Source organism: Amblyomma americanum, chromosome 9 (genome assembly GCF_052857255.1).
Source record: "Amblyomma americanum isolate KBUSLIRL-KWMA chromosome 9, ASM5285725v1, whole genome shotgun sequence".
NCBI classification, from domain to species: Eukaryota; Metazoa; Arthropoda; class Arachnida; order Ixodida; family Ixodidae; genus Amblyomma; species Amblyomma americanum.
In genome coordinates, this window is record NC_135505.1 from 139,991,021 (window position 1) to 140,018,932 (window position 27,912).

The following is a 27,912-nucleotide window of genomic DNA, read 5'->3' on the forward strand; positions in this document are numbered from 1 at the left end:
ATAGCCTATGAACAGAAAAAGGAAGCATCTACAGGAAGGCAATAAAATCTATAAGAAGGCTTATGACTGTCTATGGGCCAATTTTATAAGGGCGAGTGGGTTAATGTGTTTCAACCAAACAAATAAGGCTCTTCCGAGGGAAAATTCTGCATTGCAATCTTAAGAACAGAAGAGCTTTTCTTAGTGCAGTTTTTGGCGAAGCTAAAGTGGCGTCTTGGGAAGAAGTTTTTTTCAGGAGCCTCAAAAGCAACTCCAGTTTCCTTGCTTCCGCTTTCAGGAGCAGCACCCAAGGGACGTCCAGGGTGCAAATGACACGTCCGCTGTCATTCTGTGTCACCCGAAGGAAGGACAGACAAATGTTTCCTTTAGAAATACGAACGCATTTATTCGGTGATTGGTCACGTCACATGCTCTCGCGGACAAGGACCAGAAATTGTGCATTAAAACAAAGAAAGAAAGCATTGAGGTGTCCCATTCGACGGTTGGCGTGTCATCATAGAGGCAAACGGAAGAGATGAGTGGGAAAAAAAATAGAGGTGTATGCATATGGGACTAACATGGATATGCTGGAGTCTTTTTCTTACGAAAAAAAAAACGAGGTTCTTTTGAGTTTTAAGACTAGAGACTGAAAACCATGCTAATCTGAAGCACGGTTTAAATGTATGCCGCGGGATGTTTCCACTATTCGTGGTATACCGCCGAAGCGGATATCATTTGATTGAGATCCCGTGAAGCAGTAACATAACATGACATCCGAGAAGCGAATAATTCACAGAGCGTGAAAGTAGTTTCTGGTGTCTTATGTAGCAGGTATTTTTGTTTTGTTTTTAAACCAGGTTTCTTGTATTTTATGCCAAACTGTCAAAAACCACGCGGTGTTTATAGCTAATATATTGCAAACTTAGCCTCAAGTCTGGTTAGCGAAACATTTGTACAGTACCTTCTTGAGATTCGCCCGAGAGGCGATGCTGTGGAAGTAACGTGACCGTGAAAATGCCGGTAGTGCTGACAACAAATACTGCGGTCAAATGTACCGTACACACTACTGACGAGAAAAATTCGAACATTGTGCCTAAATATTCACTTAATCGTCACTTTTGAGGATAAAAATATTCAAACTCAGAGGCAGTATTTCATGTCTCTGGGCTGTACAGGTTGTGGTGTCTATATAGCATTTCAAGGTTAACAGGTGCCCGTTACAAGGTGAAACACTCGGTAAAACGTCAAGGAAATTACACATAGTAATAGCAGTATAATATATATATGTATGTATAGAGTACGCTATGTATATGTATATATATATATATTTATGTATATATTTATATACCAACTTCGAAAGACTGATTTCAAGGCAGTGCGCTTCCGCTCTAGAAAGATCCCTAGCCAAAGAAAGCGCTCGACAGTTTTTTTTTTGTCGCCGCTTTTCTCTAGACACAAGCGGCAGCACACAGTACACTCTTTACACATCCACAGTACACACGTTGACTTTGAAAGACAAGAGGTTTGCTTGGTGTATGTGTTTATTTTTTTTTCTCGGTGTGTTAAAGAAAGCCCGGCAGAGGTGCATGGTCTCATGAAGATCCCATCCTCCGCCTTACCGTCGCTTATTTATATGTCCTGCTAAGCAACCTGCTCTGCTTGACAGTCTCAGTCAAGTGAACGGACTTTTGCACGAAAGAGAATATCCGTTCTATCTCGTGGCTGAACGAGATTTCGGTGTCAGCAAATTCGGGTGTTGATTTTTACAGCTGCGATGGAGGCCAGCCCTTATAAAAATGGTCTCCAGACTTTCAATAGACTCTTTATAGTCTCTATTGCCTTACTATAGATATTTTTGTCTACTCATAGTCTATAGGCTGTCTACAGACAAAGGTCTAAAAAAGTGTATGGCCATAAATCTATAGATTGTCTATAGACTGTTTAAAAGATTTGTATTGCCTATAGACTGTTCTCTAGGGTTCGTCTAAAGAGAGTCTATAGACTTTATGGACAGTCTATAGATGTCTAAAGAAGTTTTATTAAGGGAGTATTCCTGACAACAAACACTGACGGAAGTCAAACACCGATTTTTTGAGCCTGGCATAATTTTCTGGTTTTGCTAAAGCTGTTTTCGTAGCAGCGCATGCGCTGTCTGGCTGATATTCCTGCGGTGTTGACTTCGAAAGGTGCGTCCAGTAGAAAAGCTTCGTTTATTTTCAAGTAGGGTGCCCTGAAACTTGTTCGAACAGTACAGAAAAATCTCTGATAGCCTTTCGAAAGTTCGCCTGTGTCTGGATCACGACGAATTTTGTAAACCACGTCCCGGGACATGAAGAAAGCCAATGGTGCTAACTAATAAGGTCTACCAGCCGAGTTAATGAAAACTAGCTTTTCATGGACTAGTGTTGGCCAGACGGCAGGAGCAGGGCAGATTGCTTTTCAGGATTGCTTTTCAACGCGTTTTCTACGCGACATGAACCTGGTTTAGGCCTCGATTAGGGCACGAGGGGTGAACGTCAAATCCACGACATTGATTCAAAACACTCGTCAAGAAAGAATATGAAATTAAAACGTGCCGCTATCCGAGTATACTGCACCTGAAATGTGGAGAACGTTTTTTTTTTTTTGCTTGCATGCCCCTGCGATAGTGCGATATGTGTAGACTGATATCTCTAGAAAGCTGGTCTCTCCGCACTTTTGAGAAAACCCCGCCGAAATGCGATGCACCGCCAGCTCGACGGAGAGCTCAGTGATATGGTCTTGTAGACGCGCTGAGAGATGCTGTGCCACACAGATGTCTCTCCTTCCTTTATTTACTATTCGCGAGATATCTTCGCGGCTTTAAGCTACAGTGCTATTCCTTATAGAAAGTGACTATAACAAAGAGTGCAGAGAGTTTTGTTTTAGAAGCGGTACTTTGGATCTTTACAAAGGGACGCTATGCGCTACTTGTGGCTGACCGATTTCAGTGAAATGAAACAGTAGAGCAATGAAATAGTGCTTGAGCACCTGAATTATTAACCTGTCATAAAAAATATTTGGTTTGAGCTTTCTACATCAAATAATTAGTTATTCCTGTTAAGTAGCTAACAAATTTAAATCTTGATAACCTCGAGTAATAGCTGGTGGGATATCACGATAAGCAGTACTTTTAATCGGTGTGTGCTGCCATTGCCTTTTGGATAGTATACTATATTACTGCACGCACGAATGATATCACGCCCAAGAATTCTGGACTAAAGCATTTTTGAACGGGAAAGAGTATATGAGCGCAATTTTTACATATAATGTAAGATTTCGCTATAGCAATCAAATATCCGCAGATCTCTTGTCGGCAGGCTTTATTTTTTTTACTGTTAACTTTTTTACTATCGTCAAAAGCGCTTTTCATTGGTTTTCTATTGCAGACTTTACTTCTCGATGCGAATGACGCAAACGCTAATAAAGAAAGATTTTGCTTTGTATCGGAAGAATGAATCATTATTTTCAATATTTCTACACCAGTACCCTACGGTTTTCCAATATCCAAAATTTTCGCCCAAGAACGTTGGATATGTATATGCACCCCTGACATCGTTTGTGGAAATCTTGGAGCAAAAATAAAAAAGTGATTTGTATGAGCTAGAACTCAGAAATTACATCTTGAAGTTACATGACTGAAGCCACAGTGATCAATTGGTCTTCAGCACTCACGTTCAAGCAATGTGTAGTTTCAACGTAAGCTCTTTTAAAGCATCCAGAAAAGTCTATTGGAACTCTTAGCTCGTGAAAATCATTTAATGTTCCTGCTAGACCGGCAATAAACTTCCATGCAAGCTTTGGGAAGTGTTCATGAACAGAACTGTTTCTTAAAGTGTTACGAATAAAGGAAAAAAGAAAACAGAAACAAAACATACAGAATTTTATTTTTCTTTAATTCACTGAATGTTTCATTTTCTCGTTGTGTACACAATCGAGTCGCTAAAACCTATGCCACAAAAGAAACACCGAAACACAAGAAAACCATAGCATATGAATCGCTGCGATATATCATGATAACTCTGATGACTACATGTTTGAGGCAGTTGTGTAGAAAAAACAAAAACAATGACTCTTATTTCGGGAAGAAAAAAAGCAGTGTTTGAAGTAAAATAAGCGCACAATGCAGTGACGTTGTGGAGACGTTAATGTGAATAGGCGTAATTTGGTCGTGGTTAAGAAAATAGCCTATATAGTTCTAGAAACCTGAGCTTATGCACAAATTTTATGATGGTGCTGAAGCGATTATACTTTTGAGAAAAATTTTGTAAAGGCTTAGGTTGAAAACTGCTCAGAAGGCACAATGTCACCGGTAAAAATGAAGAAATATTGCAGCTAGTCAAGAGGTATCAGTAAGAATAAGCCAGTTTCACAATATTCCTATTTTTTTTTGTTTCACTGAAATGATTACTTTGGTCCTGGATGGCATATTTTTACAAGTGATTATTTTAGGTCTTATTTTTAGCTTGTGTGAAGCATCGAAAAGCTCTGCATGTTTCAACGATTACAAGCGAAAAACAGAAAAAACAGTGAAAAAAGATTAAAGGTGTGCACCAAATATTGCGAGGACGACTATTTTTCGGGATAAGATATTTGGACAACATGTCAACCCCTCAATGAGTGCGAAATTTTCGTGACAGGGACTAAAAAAAATCTTTTTACAATTGCCTTCTCAAACACCTATATTATGCAGCACTGTTTTATGCGCAAAGTCTTCATCAGCTTGAAAAGTTGTAGAATATTAAACATGCAATGGGCCAAGGAAAAAAAAATAAAAAAGGACGTGACCGTTAACGCGTTGACGAGAGCACCTCATCCATACAAGCATTCAAGTACAATCTTGTAAGACGCGCTGCTTACGGAAACACATTCATGTACAACAGTTTCACACTTACGCGAAATAAAAAAAAAACAGTCGAAAGACGGTTAAAAAAATGATAAACACAAAGGACTAAAGGCTGCACAGCAAATGAGTGATGACGTGTCTAAACTGTGATGACAAACTGATGAGTTCCGCGCTATAGCCTGAATACACGTATCTTTTTTAGATAATTTAGTGCAGTAGAAGGCCTACTGCTTTAACGTCGTAAACGCCTTGTTAGGACAATGTTCGTCGAGACAGTAGGCTTACGCAGGACGCGAGGAAAGAGGAAAATGAAATAAATTTTCCATGCGCCAGTTCTCTTGAAAATTTGCATATTGCACTCGTCGAGTTCCACGGATTTGGTAAATCATACCTGGAGAAAAGGACAAGCGGTGACCGAAGAGAAACTTCTATCGAATTGAGCTCATTTTTTTCAGAAACTTGGGAACGAGAACTTCACTGAAACAGGCTCTATTTGTGAGACAGGCAGAGTAGTGGGAGCAGTTTAGTCACTTGTAAAGTATTAAGTGTTTCGAGTACAAGCAACGTATGTGCTGTCGGCGAAAGTTCCACCGCAGCAGATCATTATGTCAGATTTGAATAATCAGCCGAGCATTGCCTCATTGTATGGAAGGTTCATTCAAAAACGAGTTTCGCCGAAGGAGAGGAGTACTTGCCAGCCGTTGCGCGACCTCAGCATATTGTTACGCAGATGCTTTCAATTCGTTATACCGTCCCAGAATGGCACACGAAAACTTTGTTTTGGGCGACGCATTAGGCTAACCGAGAGTATCCCCCTCTCCCCCAATCTTAGCTATGATAAAAGTTTCTAGTGACGTCGTACGAAAAAGTGCCGTACACCGAATTTTGGCCGCAGCTCCGAAAAGTTTTTAAAGAAGAAAAACTTAGCCCAATCGACGTTACTACAATGTCCAACGCAGCCGACCAATTGCAAGGCCTTGAAGAACATCCCTAGTCAATTGCAAAGAAGACGTGCAAGATATGACTCTAAATCTCGAGCAGCTCTTTTATCAACTCATTATCATTCATGCGTAAATTTTAGGGTAAGTTTGGAGCACCAGGAGCACCATCCACCCGTAATCTGTCCCGCTGACAACGCAAAACAGAAAAGCGCGCCGAATGTGTGAAAAGGGCTGGAGGCCGAGGCTCTTGTCTATTTTCACAAAATGAAGCGTTGCTTGTTTCGTGTCGCCCGAACATCGTGATTCGAAGAAAACTAGTCCGACGCAACGCTCGAGAAGCTTGGGCATCTGGGTCGAAATTAGCTTCCCGGCTTCAGGTAACGCGACCTTGATTCAAGTGCGAACGGAAGGTGAGGGTGGAGGTGGGAGGTAGGCAGGAATGTTAGGAAACACAAAGCTCACCGAAAAGGGAACTGAAGAGCTACGTTTGACCTTGCGCGCAGCCGCCCCATTGCGCGAAAAAATATTGTACCGAAGGTCGTGTGATAAGAACAGACTCTTCCGTACACAGACGCCATCTCTTCTCATGTTTGGAGACGGGCCAGGAAGTTACTAGGCGGGGCCGCCCGGTCTCCGACTGCATCAAAACGTCCGCGCCACGCAAATAAAACGGGAAAGAATTAACCGGATGTTTTGGATGACAGTGAGAGAGCGAGGACGTTTTCCGGTAGAGACCCGTGGCATGCCACGCTTTCTATGGTAGCTTGTAGGAAGTCGCATACATATTAATACAGCCTGCCCCACGCTGCTGCTTTTCGAACTGGGCTTCTAGAGGGCGCTAGTCAGAACAAAAGTGAGGAAAAGTAATCAGCTGCACGACAAGACACGTGGCATTTAGTCACGTCAGCATTCCAATACGCTCTATCCGTGAAGGACTGCATTTACGTGCCGTGGACAGCCGCATGGACTACACCATCACCCAGACAGCACAGGTAATCGGTCCAACATTGGAACTATATTGGCAAAGGCTGGCCCTACAAAGGACCAGTGTAAAAGCATTTATTTCCAATATTGTGCCAATTACTTGTGCAGCTTGGACACGTAAAATTTTTTGTGGCGCGCAGGGTTGCCAAATCGGTATTAACCAACGAAAGGCTTGCACCTTCAAGACAACTACAACACTTCGTTTTTGTAGTTATTGCCATAATTTTCGACCTTTTGATGCGTGGTTCTAAGAATCGTGTTACCCTTACGTCTTTAACAGAATCTGCTTTTGCGAGGCGTTTAGTGACTTCGCAGGACAAGAAAATTGTCAGGGAGTATCGATATCGTTGTTCCGACCAATGTTTTCCGACTCGGGGGATTTACGAACTTTAGACGGCTGATGAGGAGCAAGGGATGAGACGTTGACAGCCGATTACCCGAAGTGCCGCTGACTTTAGCATGCTTGCGCGAAGGATTCCGTGTTTGTGGCTTCGGTTCGCTATTTGGGCGAGGAAATCGGTTCCCGTACCCCGGCGCAGCCACCGTTTTCACCTCCACCCAGCGTTCTATAAGTAGCGCGCGGATCTCGATTTGTCAAGTGCAGCCGCTTTCAGCCTGGTGGTCGTCTGGCATGTTCTTGAGGTGCGGAGCCGGTTTCCGCGGCACCGTTTTGGGCTGCGCTTGCCTTCCGGGACCTCTTTTATTTTGAGGATCTCTCCGCGGCGGGAACGCTGGGTTGCGCGAAGGTTTTGGCTACGTTGGCGCATTCAGAGCCTTTTCAACGGGTTTGCAATAACAGCATGGTGGCGAACAGCTTGTTTGTATACGTACGGCGAGTCGCGGGTTTGTTTGGGGGAGCAAAACACAAACACGCACACACAAAAAGAAAGCGCACTTTCATCAGCTGTACAAGACGCTGTGTGCCACTTCAATTACAGTTTCAGGGTGTGCCGCTGTCAAAGCGAAGGCTACGCGTTGGGCGAAGTCCCTGACGTAGGCTTCTGCATGGCAGACATTTACAGCTTTGAGGAGAAGGGATCACCTCAGGTTATGTGAGGTTTGTGTGATCGCTGTTCTACCACTGTCACAACGTTTACCGGTCAGGAATGACTTAAATGTACACCCTCAGAATTTACGGCGACTTCTACACCACGGTATGCCAGGTCTGGTCGACCTACCAAAAAGCAAATGGAGCCACCATACCATTCCACGTAGGCCATGGCCTCGGTAAAGGCGGCGATGAGTTGGATGCAGGAGCAAGTAAGGGAACAGTGCAGATGTACTTAATACATAACGATTGCGATGCTGCGTTAAAGGATGGTGGAGTGTGGGAGTCAGCGTACCACTGAAGCACGAGAGCTGGCGCGATGTAGCACACATCATTCATGCCAGCACAACCACTTCAGCAAATTCGATGCACTCTCAACACGTGCCACCGACGAATGCTCAGTTGAAATCTACTACAAAACGCGTACGAGTCCGCCACGACATCTTCCTGTTTCGTACTGAGATTTGACAAGGTCTCTGCGAACGGCGCGGTTTGCTGTTTTCGGGTTCTCTCAGTCCAGGCTGAGACATTGCGATCGAGGAAACTGAAAGGGATAAAATGTGACACAAACATATTTATGGCGCGAGCGCAGACGACTTCAGCAGACGTTTACATCGCACAAGGCTTGCTGAAGCAGCCTCCTGAACGTATAAATTCCAGAGCTACAGTCGGTGGTAACTACCGTGCCTTTGGTCCTTTCTTCTATTTGCTCAATGAAAGAAAAAAAAAAGAATGAAGAGTAGACTGCAAGCCTGGCACTAACTGCCTTCCAAGGAAATTTTCCTTCAGATGAATAGCAATATTTTTTATCGCAGACTCCTTAAGGTATCCCACTCTACTTTCTAATAATTTATACAATCTTACGTGAACAAAATAAATGCGGGAAAGTCGTCCATACTCGCGGCAAAAGCAGTTAGAGTCGTCAATCTTTAATGAGCAGCCTTTCCGCATTGAATCTTCCTTAATCCTTCGAAAGTAACTTTTCAAGAGACAGTACAATTCTCATCTGCGAGGCCCGAAAGAGCCTTGAGTTTGCTTAAATGTAATACGTATACTTTTTTCACGCTTACTCTTTAATAATGGAGAACATGACCAGGAGGTTGAATTACCAGCGCTTCTCGCTTTTCTTCTGCCATTCCTACTGATGAAAAAAAACAAGCATATTTCACAGCATCAGCATTTTGTTACAATCAATCTACGCAGCTGCTCGAGAAGCCCTGCTGAAGGAGTCACCCTTGACACACAGAACTGTGCAGTGATTAGCGAGCGTCGAGTGCCCAAGCACTTGTATGGCAGGCACCGAGTTCCCAGGCACTCGGGTGTCAGGCATCAAGTGGTCTGGGACTCGAGTGCCGGAGGGATCCCGGCGAACCTCTGGGGACGACGTTTTCACCATAAACACAGCTTACGCTGCTACTACGTACACCTGTGTCTCGTGTCAAGACGGACGATGGTTTTCAGCGAGGGCCGGACGAGAAGTGAAGGGAAGCGGTGAATGGGAGGCGGGGGAGGGGCGGACAAAAACGCGCTTTCCCTCTCGGCCAACGTCGACGCCGCGGTGGGGTGCTTAGATCTGCGTTTCACTGTTTCCCTCGGCGCTGACGAAGTTTTGTCCCGGGTTTGCCCCGTAGTTCGGCGGCGCCGAGGCTCCGGGCGCCGCGATGCCGCTGGGCCGCCGCAGGTAAGAACCCTTGCGGCCGGCTTCGCCCATCTCGAGCTCGAGCCGGGCGTGTTCGGCGTCCATCTTGTCCAGCTGGCCCTTGCACAGGTGGAACACGATGCCCGCCCCGAAGGCGTCGCCCAGGACGTTGATGGATGTGCGAATACGGTCCCTGCGTAACGAGAAAGAAAGAGCGCCAAAGGCTTGCGTACATAAAGGAAGGATGAAACATAAAGATAGGATGGAAAAACTGAAACGATGTTTGAGGCGTGTTTTGTGACAAGATGATCGTTGTTAAGCTAAAGGGCAAATCTATTAATAGTGGTGAGGTCAAACGTGTTTCTATGGAACTAAAGTGACACCCTATGAGAAGGCCAGCGTCCAATAGATGAAGGTAATTGAAATGATGATGCTGAACTATGTGTGTGCAATGGTTTATGCTTACGGTTTATGTTTACGCGGGTTTAGCGTCCCAAAGCTACGCAGACTATGAGGGACGCCGTTGTGAAGGGCTCCGGAAATTTCGACCACCTGGGGTTCGTTAACGTGCACTGACTTCGCACAGTACACGGGCCTCTGAAATTTCGCCTCCGTCGATATTCGACCTCCACGGCCGGGATCGAATTCGCGTCTTTCGGGTCAGCAGCCGAGCGCATCAACCACTGAGTCACCGCAGCGGCCATGTGTGGAATGAAAAGACAGGAGAGAGTCCAGAAGGATGCTGAGCTCTGTGTGTGGAATGAAAAGAGAGGAGAGAGTCCAGAAGGATGCTGAACTATGTGTGTGGAATGAAAAGACAGGAGAAAGTCCAGAAGGACCACATATATGACGGATGGTCAGCCAACAGATGTTGAAAATGAAACTCAAGACAGAAGGCCACATAATGAGAAAGGACGACAAATACATTGGAAAGAATGATATAAAGCTTAAAGTTGGTGCAAATAGCACAAGGGACGGCCCAGGAAGATGTTGGAAGGCACTGTGGATGTCGATCGAAGGGTGAAACAGCTGAAGACAGAATTGATTAATGAGAGGATGAAGTTCAAGAGGGTCACTGGAAACTATGATCCCATATAGAAATAGCTGTAAACAAAATGCAAGGTTTGAGGTAAACATGAGACGATCCCGAGACGCTGCGTGAACCTACGCTAAGCAAAACTGTTTCATATAACGTCCATTGCATTTCTAAACAAACAATTCAAGATACGGAGAATGAAAACAACATTTGGTGGTCAGTTCATGGTGACGGGATCACTCGAAAACTGAGTTTGCACGGACCTCTGACGGGCACTGGCCTTGAACATCTTCTGAGCGTTCGGGAGCCATTCATTCTACGATAATGATCAACACAGGTCATTCGCTGGGTAGGACGAAGAACTACACAACTGTGACGGCGCACTGTTGTGAACAACAGACTAGTACTAGCAGCAACACATTCCGATTCCACAAAACGAGCAAAGGAGACAACGTCTAGCCCCGGTAGTGGCAGCTTCGAGGCGCCAGCTTGGGGCAGTTTGTGCCAAAAGAGTTATCCACGCCCGAGGGAAAGCGGCGGGAAGAGGAACCCCCGAGGCGTCTTTCTAAAAACAAACTCTGGAACGCGACCAGAGACCTCGCTTCTCTACGAGTCACCGCTCTTGAGGGTCCCAGACTCCCCGGCTGCACAAGAGGGCTGCAGGGGGGAAGGGGAGTCGACCAAAGCTACAAAAAAAGCTAAGTACTACAACTTAGAGGGGGGGGGGGGGGGGCAAAATGTGGAGATAGAAAAAAAGAGATCTAGAATGTACCGTTGCGTAGGACACTGTGCAGGTCTTGGCTACAGGACCCTGCAGATACCGTACGCCGGTTGAGACCGCTCTGTCGCGGTTTCTGTACATTCCGCCTATTCTGGCGCGACAGGCATTAGCGAAGACTTGAAAGTAGACCGGGCCCGAAAATAAGACCGCTCGGCTTTCCCTTTGTGTCTGGCTGCCCCGCTGGTCCCTGGCGCCACGGGTATATTGGTGCGGCTACGTCGTCGCCGAAAGCGTGTTGCAAACGACCGCCCGCGTTGCCGTGACACGCTGTACGCTTTTAGAGAGGGAACTCAGCCACGTAGCCTTGAAGTGGCGAACAAGGAGGTAACAAGATGAACGGGAACGTCGTCTGCTTCTTGGCAGAGCACGAGGACAAAGGAAACTCTGAGCGTTTCCGTTGGCGGACAGAAACTTGTGAGACCAAACAACAAACCCCAGACGGCTGAAAGCCGAATCTTCAAGAACTGAGCAGCGCATGGGAACTTGGAGAAGCACTAGAATTGCCCAGGGACATTCGAAGCCACGAGGGTGGTCATCAGGGTATTACCCAGAGACAGTTGAATCTATGAGAGTGGTCATATCGTGCTCTCAAAGCGCATCTTAGATGACATTCTGATGACCACCCTAATAAACGCTCGCATGGGTATGCGTTGTATCTGTACAGGTGCCAATCACCTTTACTGACAAAGTGCTCAATACAGAAGACAGGGAAGAGGTAACAGCAGGATGGCACATTACATGAGATGCTTGGTGTCACCGGTGTCGCAGAGGAGCCCACGCAGAAGACTGAAAGAACACTCCGTCCTTTTATGCGAATGATATCGACACGCGCAGTTTTGAGAACGTTTGTCTTCTTGTTTAGAATGGGATGCTATTAAGCTCGCATTTGGCGCAGGCTAACGGGCTTACTTTTCTTCTAAGCAATTCTTCGGGCAGAAACCGCCGTAGCCAGGCAAGCCGAAATAAAAGCGGACCCCGGATAATTATTCAACCGGCCAACACAAAACAGTAGCCTCTCCGGCTAACGCAACCAAACCACTTATGCAATGTGAACGTACGAGAGGCGTCTCGGCTTTCTGCCAGCACTGTCAATGCAGAAGAGTACTCATTGTTGAAAGCTCTGTACGAACACTTCAAGAAGTTATATTTACAATGCGGCACCGAGGAAGTGCGACAGTGCTAACAAGGGTTACATCAGGGTAAGGATCAGCTGCCCCCGTCGGGCGCCAGGCCCACAATAGACCCAAAGTGCTGAAGGCCGGTGGGGAACTGCCAACGGCGCAGACGTCACGGGGCGCTGCTGCCCGTGTCCTTCTTGCTGCTGCAGCACTGCTGGCCTTGAGAGGAACAAACACTGTCACGCTTCGCCACAGGCCCGGGGTATCCAAAAATTCCGGTGTATTTTTTAGGGCAACATTCTAACGGGTTTTCATTTGAGCTCCTGAAACTTGGAACAGTGTCATGAATTCATAAAAAGGGAGTAAAAGGAGGGTCACATCAACTCCACTAAGCTGTGTCACGTCATTACCGAAGAAAAAAAAAAGGCGGGAAACAGTGGATGCAACGACCTTTGGCAGACGGTGCTTGCAGAGCTTTCCAGGAGCTCCATGTGTCACGCTCGTTTTCGGAGTCTCTGTGAACGCATTTTGCCCGAAGACTCCATATTAGTGACTCTCTTGCTCGTACGGCTGTTGCAATCATTTGACACTGTGCTGTTGTTTGCCTTGAGCACCCAGCACGATGCTAAAACTTGGGCTTCTCTGGCAGGGTTGAGGGCCTCTGGAGAGGCTGCAACCTGGCTGACTATAAGTGCTCTGGGCTTCAGCCTACGTCCACTATACTGGACAAAGTTCTCCAGGACGTGTGATCTGATAAAGAAGCCTCCTCTCTTGTTAGCCAGTGGCTCGTGACCACATTTGCGAAGAAGAAAGTTTGAACCACGTGCTTTAATTATGTGTGGTAGCCAAGAGAAGTGATCACTGGCGGGAATCCCATATACATGTCTATTCCGCTCTTCGCACCTCCTGTAGACATTTGCTCCTATAGTACACGCTGGCAAATGTCGCCGCATGTTCAGCGAGGCTCGATGGTTCGGACAGAAAAAAAAATTAAAAACAAAAACTCACAGCATCCAGTCGACGGCGACAATCATAGAGATGTCTTCAGTGGGAAGCCCCACTGATGTGAGCACCAGCAACATGGTGACGAGGCCCGCGCTGGGCACACTGGCCGCTCCAATGCTGGCAGCTGTGGCCGTCAAGCTGCGCAGATGACGAGAGAAAATAGCAAGGTATAGCAGGCGCTGAACCCTAACGCTGAAAACTGAGAACATCAACACAGTGTGGTGAATGCGTGCATAGATACCGCAACTATGCCGCACAAGACTGCCTGGGTACATATGCTCGAGTTCCTTTCAAGGCAGACAATGGTCTCATTGCTCCATAAGTTGAAATAATTTCCTCATCGTACCTTACAGTTTGAGATCGGCCTGACTGCAGGAATGGTCACATATAATTGCGCGGCGAAAGTCGGGGTCGCAATTTACTCTTATTTCTGGGCTGAAATGGCGACTGCCCAAAACTTCAGTTAAAAGCACCTGCAAAAATGTCAATGCACAGTCTGACGAAAGCCTCAGACTACCTGATGAAATTCCTGTGGGGGAAGTTCAAACCAGCAAAAAATTCATTATTTCTCTTGGAGGGACGGCTCGACGACGACCGTGTTTTTGCAACTGCCGTTAGTTTTTTATGTGTTTGTTATTTATTTATCTTTTTTTCGCCACTTCCTCTCTGTAATGCCTTTGGCCCTGACGGGTAAAATAAATGAAATGAAAGTCGCTTCCTTTCCCCTGTTTTCGGTTGTTCAGAACGCGCCGTTTTCCGGCCTGGTGTGCGTGACGGTGAGGCCACGTGCTTAAAGTCGTGCGTATGCACACCAGTAACGCAGCCTTGTTTTTTTACATTTGTACCACGTTTTAGGAAATGCAGACGATTCTTAGTACGACTCATAAGGAGGTGTTAATTGTTGTAACTACGTGAATCCACGCTGCGTCACCAAAAGCCTTCCTGCAAGACCTGGCCTGCAAGTTATTCAAAGGGTTAACTGTACAAGGCAGTTTACCTGACGGCGATAACTTCCCCAATGGAGAGGTTGATGCCATTCATCTGTGCGATGAAGATGGCGGCGACGGCTTCGTACAGTGCCGTGCCGTCCATGTTGACGGTGGCGCCGACGGGCAGCACAAACCGGGTCACTCGCTTGTCGATGTGGTTGTTCTCTTCCAAGCATCGGAAGGTCACCGGGAGAGTGGCCGCACTGCGAGCCGGTAGGGGGTCAAAGGTCATGACCTCTGTCTGCCATCATGTGTAGAGGTCTCTCAGACTGTAACGCATACCTCATTACTGCCTACACCAGCAGAGATAAAAGCAACAAACAGTTATTATCCAACTTGTCCTGGATCAGTGTTCAAGGCGACCCTCGGAATGAAGATTGATTGCAGCAAGCGATGTGACACGGATACTAAGGCTTGCTGACATTTTCATCGTGAAGGCGTTCTGACGCTCACCTCACCTCTGAAAGCACCAGACAGATTCAAAGAAAATTTATAGAAACAATGTCGCTATTTGGACACAGACACAAGATTATTGGATTATCTGGGCACGATACCCAGCAATTCTGGACAACAGCGTTTTTGAGCGGGAAACCATTTATGAACGCAATTTCTTTATATAATGGAATATTTAACTATATCAATCAGCGTACCTGCAGATCAGCCGACGGTAGTCTTGAATTTTTTTCTATTAAAGTATTTGATATCGTCAAAAGCGTTCCCCTACGGCAGTCTTAACTGTTCGATGCGACCGATGAAAACATTTTAAAAGAAAGATTTTGCTACATATCACAAGAATGAACCATTACCTTCAATACTACCGTAAAAGTATCTTACAATTTTCCAATTTTCAAAATTGTTGTCCGAAATTGCTGGACATGCACTTGCCATGTCCATGCTCGTGGTTTTTTGCTCACAACGGCGACGCTGATGCCTAAAATGCCGACACCAGATTTTCTGATGAACGAGGGTTTTAATGCTAGGGTGTTATTAGTTTGGTGCTATATATGTGCACAACGAGGTTCTACACACCGGGACTGTATTGGGACCTCGCGTGGGGAAGCAGGAGGGATGAGGAGGTCTTCGCTCACCTGGAAGCTGTGCCGAGAGCAGTGATCCATGCTTGGAGCATGCCCTTGAAGAAAGTGACCGGGTTCTTCCTGGTGATGAGGAAGTAGATGAGCGGCAGCGTTATGCAGGCGTGTATGAGAAGGCCCGTGATGACGGTCAACATGTAGAGACCCAGCTGCTGCGCCGTGAGTGCCAAGTCCTTGATGGACATGATCTTGCCAATGATCAGCGACATGATGCCGAAGGGTGAGTACCTAGAGGCAGAGAGGCGCCTATATGCAGCAACATTCCAATGCTTTGTGCAAAGGAGAACACACTGCCTTTTTGAAAGGTGGCTTCGTAGTGAACCAATGTTCTCCGGAGACTGCAGCACCCTTCGGTGTGCTCCTGGAGCTTCCCTTACGTAAGCGAGGATGGTGATAGGCTCAGCTCTTCCTTTCCTTTTGGACATGTTGTTTGCGCTGCTGCTGCTGCTGCTGTGCTCGTGTCATCCCGTTATAGTAAAAAATAATTAAGTTAGGCTTTGTTTCCTTACGTTTAGAGTGAAGACAGGTGTATGTATTTCTTCCTATTTTACTTTGTTGCAAAAAGCTTTATTACTTGAAAGTTCGACTTTTTTTACGCTGCCAAGATTGGAGTGTGGCTCTGGGCCGGCCAATCAAACAGCTCTTTTAAAGAGAGAAAAACTTCTTATAAAAATTTTTTGCTGATAGAAAAGATCAGGTTGTTTTGTTTACGAAGCGAAATAAGGGGAACACATTCAATACCAGCATCGCTAATGGAGCGCTACGCTTGGAAATCTCAAATATTTACATAATACATTCAGGACTGCAAGTTTGTGTTGCAAAATTTCTAGCATTCTAGCTACCGCACCAAAACGCCATTTATTTAGTGCCATTGGCACTCACCCCAGCACCACAGGGCATCGGCCAAACATTGCAAATGTGGTGACAACGGCTGGTCCTTTCTAGGACCGGCCTTTTCCAACACATCTCCTACATTGGGCCGTTGCTCTGTGCTGCTTAGGGAGCGATAATTTTTGAGTTAGGAACGCTCATATAGTTAGGAACACGTCATCTACACAATCTACAAATGGGCAAACAGAAATGGCTGTCTGTAAACGCGCTAGAAAAGAGTACCCGTATAGTTTGGTTTGGTTTAGTGGGGTTTAACGTCCCAAAGCGACTCAGGCTATGAGGGACGCCGTAGTGAAGGGCTCCGGAAATTTCGACCACCTGGGGTTCTTTAACGTGCGCTGACATCGCACAGTACACGGGCCTCTAGAATTTCGCCTCCATCGAAATTCTGCCGCCGCGGCCGGGATCGAACCCGCGTCTTTCGGGCCAGCAGCCGAGCGCCATAACCACTCAGCCACCGCGGCGGGATAGAGTACCCGTATAAAAATGGTCGATAGCCTCTCTACAGACTTCTAATAGACTATATTGCCTTCATATAGATTTTTCGTCTGTTTATAAGCTGCCTATAGACAAAAGTCTGCTAAAAGTGTATGGCCGTAAATCTATGAACTGCCTACAGATTGTCTGTATGATTTGTAATGTCAATAGATTAGTTTACAAGTATGTTGATAGAAAGCGTGTAGGCTTTCTGGAGAGGCTAAACACTCCCTAAAAAGTTTTTAAGCTGCATATAACAGAGCTGCGAACTTACCACATGACCAAGACGACAATCTTCATGATGATCTCATTGAGACTGCTGAAGAACTGCACCATGAGCTCCGCATCTGGTCCCATCTGGCCAGCGATGATGCCGAAGGCGATGCAGAACACGATCAAGCCTGATTAAGGATACAAGAGATTGCGTTGTAGATGCACGGTGTGTATCTTAATATATTTGAAATTCCCGGCATAAATGACCACAAAAGGACCTGATCGCTTCTCGCAGCTTGACATATTCAAAGGCTGGGCAAAAGAACACGTAAGAGAATATCGAATAGGATTTTCTAGTTTAGAAATCTTGGAAACTGTGTGTAATTGATCAGCCAAATTGCGCGAAGGAAGCAAGGACAGGAAGAATTGTTAGAATGCAAGTCCTTATCACCAGCAAAGGAAACAAATTCTTAAACCCTTGTTCCACCCGTCCAGCAGTAAGGAGATTACACCGAGGAGATCTGTATCACTCGAAACTTATGCCTAGAACAATGCAGTTAGTGAATGCAGTAACATCAACTCCATGCTCCTGCGATGTTAAACATAGAGCAGCGGCACGTTTTGACTCCTAGCTTTCATATCCTGTACGGCCGTTCTCATAACTGCCATCACTTTTCTTCTTGATCACCTATGGTGCCGCCGGGAATGGTGCACCGGACGTAGCACACAAAGATTCAAGACTTAAAGTAGCCCGCTCTGTACTCTGTGAGCTTAGTGCGATGGAGCGCATGTCCTAAAGCATCGTAGCACCTGTTATGAGGCCAGCGGCTTGGAGATCATTCACTTAAGCGGTTGCTGCAAAGGACCACCGGCAAGGCCAATTTCGCACCCGCATTGTTGAGAAGCCAAGAGGTACACCCCCACGTCAAAAATCTTCAGGCCATAGCGTTCACTTGGAGTTGAGTGAATGTCCCTTGAATGCTCCGTGTAGCACAGCCGTCAAAGTGGATGTCAAGCAGAAAGCTTCTCTGCCGCGAGAAGAAACCTTCTGCTAGCATTTCAGGGAGCTTTAGTATTTAATGGTGCAGTGATAGCCCCATCATTCGGCTCAAGAGAAAAGCCTTTGGCATGAAAACTTTTGACCAAGACTGTAGCTCATAACTCGCAGTACTTCCAGTATTTCCGATTCCACGAATATGCCGCAAGCGTTCCGGCGTTCCCGGACGCTGATATAACGCCGTCACACTTGCTGCGAATGGATTTCTCGCGAAAGCTTGCACAACACACCGGTAACGCACAGCTGGCGGCTGGCTGGTAGTCCAATTGCGTAGAACGGGTGTAGCAAAAGCGCGTGGCAGAAGAACTGCCGAAAGAGCCTGCCGCTCCCGGTGCAGCAATAGTCCCTTCGTCGAAATCCCCCATACAGTAACCCGTTGGTCACATATATACCTTCTTGACGTTTGCGAATGTATTCGGCGCACCAGCACGAAAGTGTCTGCTCATTTGTTTCCTATTTGTTCATTTGATTCTTTCCTCCTTTCTTTTTTGCGACCGAAAGACGCACGCTGCGTTGTTGCCTGGATCGCCTCGATCCTCGCCCTTTAAAAGAGGGTAAGATCCTTGGTCCGTGGCCGCAGCAATCGACTGCCCTCAAGGCCTACAAGGCACTGTTTTGATTCCTGAGAGCGACTGGCTTGAGGGACGAATCGTAACTGTTCCCTTAACTCCTTCTCTCTTTTCCTTTTCAATTCCCCATCCCTCTTTCCCGGTGCAGGGTACCCAACCAGAACACCCTTCTGGCTAACGTCCCTGCCTTCCCTTTTCCTCTTTATCTTTCTCTCTCTCCTCCTTTCTTGATTTGTCCTGCCGCCTTCCTTTTATTCACTTTCCTTTCTTTAGTCTTCGTTCTTTAATTTTCTTACTTCATATTCGCATTTTTCATCCCTTCATTTTTACTTTAATTTGTTGATGTTTGTTTAGCTCCTTTATTTCTTTCTTGCATTATTATCTTCTTTCATTCCGTACACAAGTGTGCCTTTCTCTCCATCTATCTGTCTCTCAGACGCAGATGCACGCATGGACAAACAAGCATCACTCACTGGCCCGGACCCCAGAAGCGTCCACCGGGAACATGGCGACGCCCCTGCTCCCAGGGGTGTCATCCGACCGGCGCTGCCCGCATCTGTCCCTCGTGACAACTCTGTTTTGCGCAAGCTGAGCAGAGTGGAGTGAACGATGGACGGGCAACCACGGACAAAATAAAAAAAAACACGCGGCGTCGTAACGGGAGGCGCATTTAAATATCCCCTCGAATGGCGTCACCAGAAGGTCGCAACGGGCCGCTGGTTGCGCCGGGCTCTGTTCCTGTGGAAGGCTGCGTCACCACGGAGCTTTACCAATTCTACTCCACGTGCCGCTATCGTATTTCTCGCGACGAATGGATCACAAATGAGCAAAAATAGCTGGTGCCCATTGCAGGAATCCCAAGCAGCAAAGGGGAAGCCAAGGTTCGGTTTTTGTACCACTAGACTCGCGCAATTTTGTGACATAACGATTACGGTAATTGTGGTTCGGTTAGGAAAGAAGTGGAGCTTACAGGGCATATAGAAAAGATGGAACGAAGAGAGACAGTCAACCTCGGAGGAGGTCACAACGTTAGATTATGAAACATCTGTGTCGCGTGGTGCATTGTAAATGCCTTGTTTGAGCATGCTTGCCAACTCTAATGCACAAGAAATGTCTAAGTGTGCTACACGAGTTTGCCATTTGCGAGGTAACTGTTGCCCCGGCTATTGGCTCCTAAGTGGCAAGCATCACTCTTTTGGGGACTAACTAGAACGAGGGGTGTCTGTCACTGCTAGTGTGGTTTGGTCCTCTCTAGGACTAACCGTTCGTAGCGAGTACTTAGTGGTACAATTAGTCCCTGTCTACTCATCTTTGACTACAAGTGTGTCTGTGTGAATAAAAGATATAGAAGTCTCGCGGAACAAACTTAGTTGCTTTCTTGAAACACCCACCACAAGCAAGCACATATAAGCTTTAAACTCAGCTTGATACACTCCAGTAGCTGCAACGAGGGCGAAAGGCTCCATAAAATCTAAAATGCCCTCGAACTTTTCTTTATGCTTAGGACGGGGAATTTAGAACCGTTAGCCTTGAATCTATATGATGGAAGGAAGTCTGAATAGTTGGGAGAAGTACTAGTCTAGCTGGCACAGGATATCAAGGATCTTGAGGGTAGGAGGCTCAATATGATGACACTTTGCGTAGAATGCGACCGTTCAATGTTCAAAAACAGCTGGTCACAAGGCCACGACGAGTTACGTGATATACGTTTGCGACTGTAACTGTATATCACTAAACACGTGGTGCTCATTTCGTTCGGTAGCAAGCGGCGAACTGCGCAAATGTTTTGGTTACAAAGATGCTCACTGTCTCCGCCGGGCATTCCCAATGACCGTGTGAATTGGAGCAAGGCCAGTGCCCATCGCACCCACAAGACTCGTTAGCTAAACGACCGGATGCTCAAGGCCATTCAAGCACACAAGACCTAGCCGATTAGCAGCCACTAAACGACGCACAAGAGCGCATGTTGCGAGAACGTCTTGACAACGACCCATAACTAGTTAACCAAGACTTCGCACTCGAACCACACAGGCGGGAAGAGAGAAAACATCACGCAATAAGCTGTTGCTCTTGGAACGATCTCGTTACGCCGGCAGGCACTATGGCTGTCGGTGCATGTTATTTTAGGCACGTCCCCTCTTCCGTAAACACCGCAGCAAAGAACCCATCCATATAACTTTTTGAATAACAATGGCTGGAGTGTAGAAACACTGCACAAGTTTTCTTTTCGCTTTGAATCTGCTGGTTATTTTCTTCGCAAACACAACGTGCACTAACCAGGTGGTAGAGAGCGGAGAAAGGGGATCGAGCAACAATTCTGCTAACTGCTTTGAGCTAAGGATGGCAGGAGTTCCTCCAGGATAAGAGACTTTGGCGTTATTTTTCGCAAGCGAAAACGACCGCTCAAATGCCGGCAGACGAGAAAGTTATCCAGATAACACAGCAGTATGCATGCACTTGCATGGGGAAGGCAAATGAGGTGCGCTTGTTACGCAAACTTCTTAGCTTTGGGAGAAGGGTCAAAGTTTGAGAGCTTATGTTCTTTATCTTCAGCTGTCGTTCTTTTCACGGACTTGTTAAAGCAAGGGAATCACCACCGGAGAGGGCGTTAAGCCAACGGCGCAGGCAAGACGGCCGCTAGTAACAGCTGTCAAGTTTGTTTAGAAACAGGCCACAACAGCACGAAGCGACCTCGCAAGTGCTCCTAACTGCAACGTTGTCAGCTGTTCACGCCCTGTCTGAACCCTCGTCTACACGCTCTTCCTGTTGCTGTTTCCATTCTTTAATACATAAGACCAGCTGCCCCATTGATCTACCCTTCCAAGTGTCACCGGCATCTTCCTTTTGTCCAAGGACTTTTCTCATATTTCTTCAATTTCATTATCTAGCTGTCGCAAGTTTACTTCATGCCTCCGTGGTTTGATTACTGTTCGTCGACGCGTCCCCTGGCAAGGAGTGTGAGGTCCAAGATAGAATTAATGTTTTCATTACTATTTTATTAAATCGTTGTCTGCTGGCGGGATACTGTGACGCAATGTGACATCTCACGCGGTGTGTTCCTGCTGCCGCGTGACTGCCGTTGCACTAGTTTTCGCGATACGCTACCGTGCCAAACGTCCGTGTTGTGTGTTTCTCAACAAAGTGCCGCGCAAAATCTGGCACTGGGCCTGCGATGGGATCAAGTGTCTATGCTCCAGCTTTGTCAAAAGCAATAACAGCGCTGGGCATTATACAACTCAATTCAGCTCCGCAGTGCGTTCTTTTGTAATAGCTGCGGGAGTCCAAAAACGTTTGCCAAGTATTGCAGGGAGTGTTCTTTCGCTTCGCGGCGACAACCTTATGAGGATCTTTCTTTCGAGGCAATAGCGTAGAATTTCGTAACGAAGAATGTCCTCAATCAATGTTGGCCAATGAGAATACATAACTTGACGCAGGTGAGCTAGGGAGTAGGCTTCTTACAAAATGGGCTCTGCGCGGTCACATGATGCTGATTGGCCTAGCGCACGCGGGCCTTGACGGAGATTTCCGAGTTAGTTGTGGGTGGGTGTACGGTGCTACCACAGTTGCCATTAATTTGGCAACGAAGACGTCACTAAATTCGGAAATATTTTTTGCAGAAATATCGAGAAAAGCTCGAGCTTCTTGTTCAGTCCGAATCTATAAGTCCCTGTACCAGGTGGTCGAACTTTATCCACCGCACCGATGTGCCTCATATCCAACCCTGTTGCTTTGGCACATCACCATTATCTACTATTCATCTTGCTACTGCTAGTTATTAGACTAACTATGTCCACTGCAAGACGAAGTTCTGTTTAACTGATCTCCAAATAGCCTTGCCCAGCGCTAGCGATGGCCATCATATATCATCGGGGCCACTTCCACTGGTTACATTTTAGAATCCCAGTAAGCCTATTCGCGCTTCTAGCTCCGTGTATGCGAACGATGCAAGAGAACCTTTACGACACAGAACTGTGTTACAAATTTTCATGTAATGCTCGTCCCGAGAGTAGACGGCAACAACCTCGATCTGTTTTTCCTAGGCAAGAATGGTTGCCGACGACGTGAAATGAGGACAGCTAGATCACTGCCTTCTGGGAATGACACTTCTGTCGACGTTGACGACGATCACGTTTGCTCTTACGACCACGATACACCACTTGCTCAAACACGCATGCGTCATTTACTCTTCCCTTCCACAGAACATATGTTAGTGTAGGCTCCCAAAGTCCGGCACGACCAAAATGTAACACACAGGCGGAGTGAAATGTGGGGACCCCCTTTCTGTGGAAACATCCCTCCGCGTAAGTACAGCCTCTATGCTGCGTGCATACCAGCTTCCTCTTTCTGCACTTTCACTGCTATCAAGTCCACCACCATCAACACTGTTGGGGCAACACCATTTTGCCACCCTGCTGTCTGCCCATTGCATGAATACTATGGTTCATTCGCCCCCACACTCACTCGCCAACCGTCAGCAATCAGCCGGATCCCCTATATCGCACAATCCCGGGGTAGCGCACCCGCAAGCGGAATATATATATATATATATATATATATATATATATATATATATATATATATATATATATATATATATATATATATATATATATATATATATATAGCCGGTAGAAGAAAACGACATAACCGTGTCAAACATACGACAAAATGTCTTGTAGTTTTGTCGGACAACAGATTTTTCTGTTGTTTTGTAGTAAATGCATATATTACTGATGTTTTTGTATGTAGTACTTGTCTGTGGTCTGTAGTTCTGCAGCACCTTTCTGTAGTAATTACACAACATCCTACAAATGACTACAAATTCCTGGTCAAAAACATTACAGGAATTCCGTTGTGACGACAGAATTTTTCCTTTCGTGTATCCCGACTGTGTTGTCTTGATCGCAGCCTTCAACTCTCCCTCTAAAACCTCCTCGCCCAACAGCCCGCTTCTTTTTTCGGCGCGCAACGCTCTCTCCTTTCATCGCCCTCAAACAGACACATCCTTTACGATGGCCAGAGATCGGCCTGGCCGAGACACATTCATCTGGTTCGTCTCACGACCTCAGCATCACCACCTCCGGCTCCGGTGTAGAAAATGGAGCGAGTGCTGGCAGACAGCGTGTCCTTGCGATTGCACCATACAGCGGGGACATCAGTTGCGCGTCGTTCCGCGCATTAAGGCGCAATTAAGACGCGCGCTTTTTTTCTTGTGCAGCCGCCGCCGGAAGCGTGTCCGTGGCCTGCGTGTGGTCCCGTGACTGCCCTAGTTTTGACGAAGCGACACGGTTCCCTCTTCCTCTTCAAGCTCTCCCTCTTCCCCTCTCCATCTTTCCCGTTCCGCCCTTCTCCATGCACGGCTGGCTTATCACAGCCCCACGCGCGCCAAGCGATGACGTCACAAGAACATCGCGTCGACTCAAAGAGGGGGAAGCACTTGTGTGCGTTTCTAGAGCACGGACGGCCGGTTAATGCCAGGAGACCATTAGGTACTCTTTTAACATTTGCTTTTCATTGAAATTCTTACTTTGTGCTCCACAGTGGATCGAGTTACAAACGCACCCAGCTTTCACTCTAGAAAGATTTCTATCTAGACAGAAATGTACGAGAGGGAAGTGCCAGGGAGTCAATTCTGAGCACCAGCGAGGTCGGAAAGCTATTTGCGTCCGCACTGAGATGGTCTCTTTGTTTAAGCGACATTTAGTGAAAACAATCGGAATGTCGCGAGGGTACGCATCTAAAAAAAGCCAAGTCGCGGTAATCTGAAGTTAGAGGAATGTGCTCCTTATGAACCAAAAAGTCACCCTCCAGCACATCCCCTGAAGAGGTGACTCTCAATGCCTCATTAATAATCTGTCTTGACCAGGCTAGCAGGCTTCAGCAACAATATTTCAAATGACTGGTTTTAACTTATTTAATTTTAAGATATGCCATTAAAACGATAGTAGCAGAAATACGTGAAAAAAGATGGCGGTAAATTGTAGCATTGCAGTGGTTGTAGCCACCGGCATTTACCGAATTCTACGTTGTTGCTTAGAAGTTCTCGCCGGGCCCCTTCAGCTTCGTGATAACGAGGTTCAATTATTCGGAAAATAAATCACCACTATCCTTTAGCGACTCATTAAAGCCTCGCTGCATGCATTAAGCTTGTTAAGCCGGAGGGTAAACAAAGTTTCACACAGCTCACCGAGGACGTTGGTTCCGTCTTTGAACTGGAGCGTTCGTTTCAGCACGTACGTAGTCGTGTTGGTGGCGTTAAGAACTTCGTCGGGATGCAGGAAGCGCGGCTTGGGCTTCTCTTTTACGTATGTCGTCTCAACTTGCTGGAAGCAGGCTTGCAGGAGGTTCTCAGGAAACATGTTCCTGCGTGAAAAAAAAGCCTCCGCTCCGTAACCGCTTCCACTGTGAACAAAAGGGTTCAGTCTAAACATCTTTGAAATTATCTATTAAAAAACAACAGGTCTGCTTGGGTCCATACGTTCCTTAAGAACGCTAAATTGCGTGAAGAAAAAACAGCCTACATTTCACGGTCCTTGAACTCTTTGGCGCTCCATATATCGTGGACAAAAAGCGACACTCTTTGATAAGCACTGCTCCGCAGAACAGATCCTTCATCCTAAGGCACTTTTCGACCATAAACTAGGAAAATCCTGCAACCCCGCTTTGATTATTCTTATCCACTGATTGTTTGAAATTAGAGAGCTGGGGAACTGGAAAACTGGATTTTTCCCTTGGCCTGAGGCGTAGCTTAGAGTCAGGATCAGAGTTTTGAAAACTGCGCAGAGAAAAGACGGATTGTAACTCGGGTTTGCATGCATACGCTGTTATGAAATTCTGTTTATACGCGATAATTATGGTAGGTAAATCCAACTCTCCAGTATGAATTGCAGGCGTCTCTCGCTCGGGCCAGTGCTGCCACCTAGGGGGAGTTCTGCAACCCTACGAGCGCTTCAACTCCGAATCGTAATCCTGGCAAAACCTCTAAGTTTTGAAGGTTAGAAAACGGTCACGCTGCTTATGAGTTGGGCAACCAACTATCAGTAACGGCCTGCAACTTTCGTTCTGAACCATAGCTTGAGAATCATCATGCCCTTGTTTTGAGCAGCGCGTAGTAGTTCATCTGAACTCCTCAACTGGCGTGACAGTCGGCCTAATTTGGAGCAACGAGAGTACTACATTTGTTTGCATGGACTGAAAGAGAAGTTTCACCACTGGTATACTCAGAGAGATCTGACATATCAAATGTGGAGTTGGAACCAATATCTGTTCCATGTGGATATAGTGACATGTGACCACTAACAACGATCACTAATAAAAAAAAGCCTGCAATTTCTTCAGAGGTTGGCGTTCAAACTTCTGCCTCCTCTGAAACTTGTCGGTATCAACCGAGGTCAGTGACCGGAGTAATGCAGCTCAGATAAGAAGACGTTTGGGAAAGTTGGTGATTCATGCTTGAGAAGAAAACGCAGCGCTGGTCATTTTCAGAACAGGGCACATACCTGACGAGGTCGAGGAATGCGTCGAGAGTGGAGACCTTCTTGTCTTCAGTGCCCGTGCCCACCTCCTCCTTGATGGACGGGTCACCCGGGTGGATCACGGACACCATGATGATGCCCACGATGGCAGCGAAGATGGTGGTCGCGAAGTAGTACGCCAACGCCCAGGAACCCATCTTCCCACTCGATTTGGGGTCCAGCATAGACAACCCTGAAAGAAACGGGAGGGGGGGGGGGGCGGATTAGGTTTAGTTAGATATGCGGTCTGCGAGCCTTTGACCGTACTCATTCATTATACCATGCGGGATAAGTACTCTAATCGTATTAAGCGCGAGAGTGTGAATCTCATTTTCTTTCTCCACGTATTGATCATTATCTAAAGTGGCTTCTTGAAAGAGTCTTGTGAAAGTCACCAGGGGAAGCGTCCTGTCATTGAGGCAATAAATCGGCACAGGAGTAAAAGTACAGAAACCGCTACATTCGGATGCAGCTCAAGTCTGCAGTGATCGCCGCACAGAATAGTGGGAAACATCACTCCGTTGTTAAAGCTATTGAGTTACCTAAACAAAGAGCTAATCAATAGAAGCAATCATAAGCTCATATTAAAAAAAGCTGATTTGGTTTACTCTCACAGTTGGTCAGCGGCGTAATACAGGGTGCCGAGGCCCTTGACCCGTTGTTACCAATTCCGTGTTTGTTTCCTTTTTTAAAAGCTCTGTCCTACTACAGATAGCCATCTCCCAAGCAGCACAAGTAATTGGCCCAACATTGGAGCCGTATTGGCAAAGGCCGGCCCTACAAAGGGCCAGGATGGGACCATCCTGTTGCAATATTGGGCCGATGGCCTGTGCTGCTTGGGCTCCTATCAGGCCTTGAACTGGATAACGGCCGAAGCCAGCCGAAGAACACCAGCACAAAATGAGGATTACACGGGTCGGCGAAGATGCCGGACTATACGCGGCTCAAGTGCGGATGGCAGGGCGACACTCACCTGATATCATGGACGATATGATGAGGGGAAGGATGAGCATTTTGAGCATGCCCATGAGGATCTCTCCCGGGAAAGAGACGAGCATGATGACGTCTTCGCCGTATGTGAAGAACCGCGCCAGGAAGCCCAGCAGGAGTCCCAATAGCACGCCCAGTATGGTCAACACAAGCAGCAGGTTGTCTTTCATCCATTTTGCAATCTGCGAGCAGAAAGGAGTTTTTTTTTTTTAAGTCAACCAGCACTAAATCCGGTACACTGATAAGTCGGGGCGTGTCGGCTTGATAAAACTGGCTGTAAGCCGAGAAGACTTACTGGAACATGGGGCAAGGGAAATTTTGGAAGGAGTGTCATATGACAATTCTGACGATTGTTCGTAAAAAGTAAAATCTAGAAAGTCGACCTCCATGTGAAAGCCCGTTGCAGATCCTTTGATTGGTCGGGCCAGGTCTCTGAGGTCACGGGGGGTCTACTGTGGCACGCCGGGCAGTTAGTGAAAAAAGGAAAGGGAACGGTTTCAAGAAAGGTTGCCTTGCGGAAACCAGTGTCATGTTATAAAGCTCTCTGCTGAGGCAGTGTTTCCCTCATGGATTCCAAATAGAAGGAAGAATTTAGTCGAATGTACTACAAATCCACGCGTTAAAGCTACGCCGTTATCGTCCGCAACGGGATCGTAAACCATCGTCGCACTCGCCATCATGAGCACTCGCCCCTAGGCAAAGCCTCTCTGCGATCACTAAGCT

General features: G+C 46.6%; 1 protein-coding gene across 3 annotated transcripts in view; it reads right to left on the reverse strand.

The window, feature by feature from the left end:
- Positions 1-3,863: 3,863 nt before the first annotated feature.
- The window catches only part of LOC144104623 (excitatory amino acid transporter-like), a 180,896-nt gene continuing 156,847 nt past the window's right edge, over positions 3,864-27,912 (reverse strand). For all 3 annotated transcript variants that reach the window (XM_077637746.1, XM_077637745.1, XM_077637744.1), the window contains 8 exons: positions 27,173-27,371; positions 26,185-26,392; positions 24,873-25,048; positions 17,121-17,247; positions 15,473-15,706; positions 14,393-14,587; positions 13,399-13,533; positions 3,864-9,648 (listed from right to left, as the gene is read on the reverse strand). In XM_077637746.1, the coding sequence (XP_077493872.1) occupies positions 9,384-9,648; positions 13,399-13,533; positions 14,393-14,587; positions 15,473-15,706; positions 17,121-17,247; positions 24,873-25,048; positions 26,185-26,392; positions 27,173-27,371 (1,539 nt within the window). In that variant the 3' untranslated portion in view covers positions 3,864-9,383. The remainder of the gene's footprint in view (positions 9,649-13,398; positions 13,534-14,392; positions 14,588-15,472; positions 15,707-17,120; positions 17,248-24,872; positions 25,049-26,184; positions 26,393-27,172; positions 27,372-27,912) is intronic.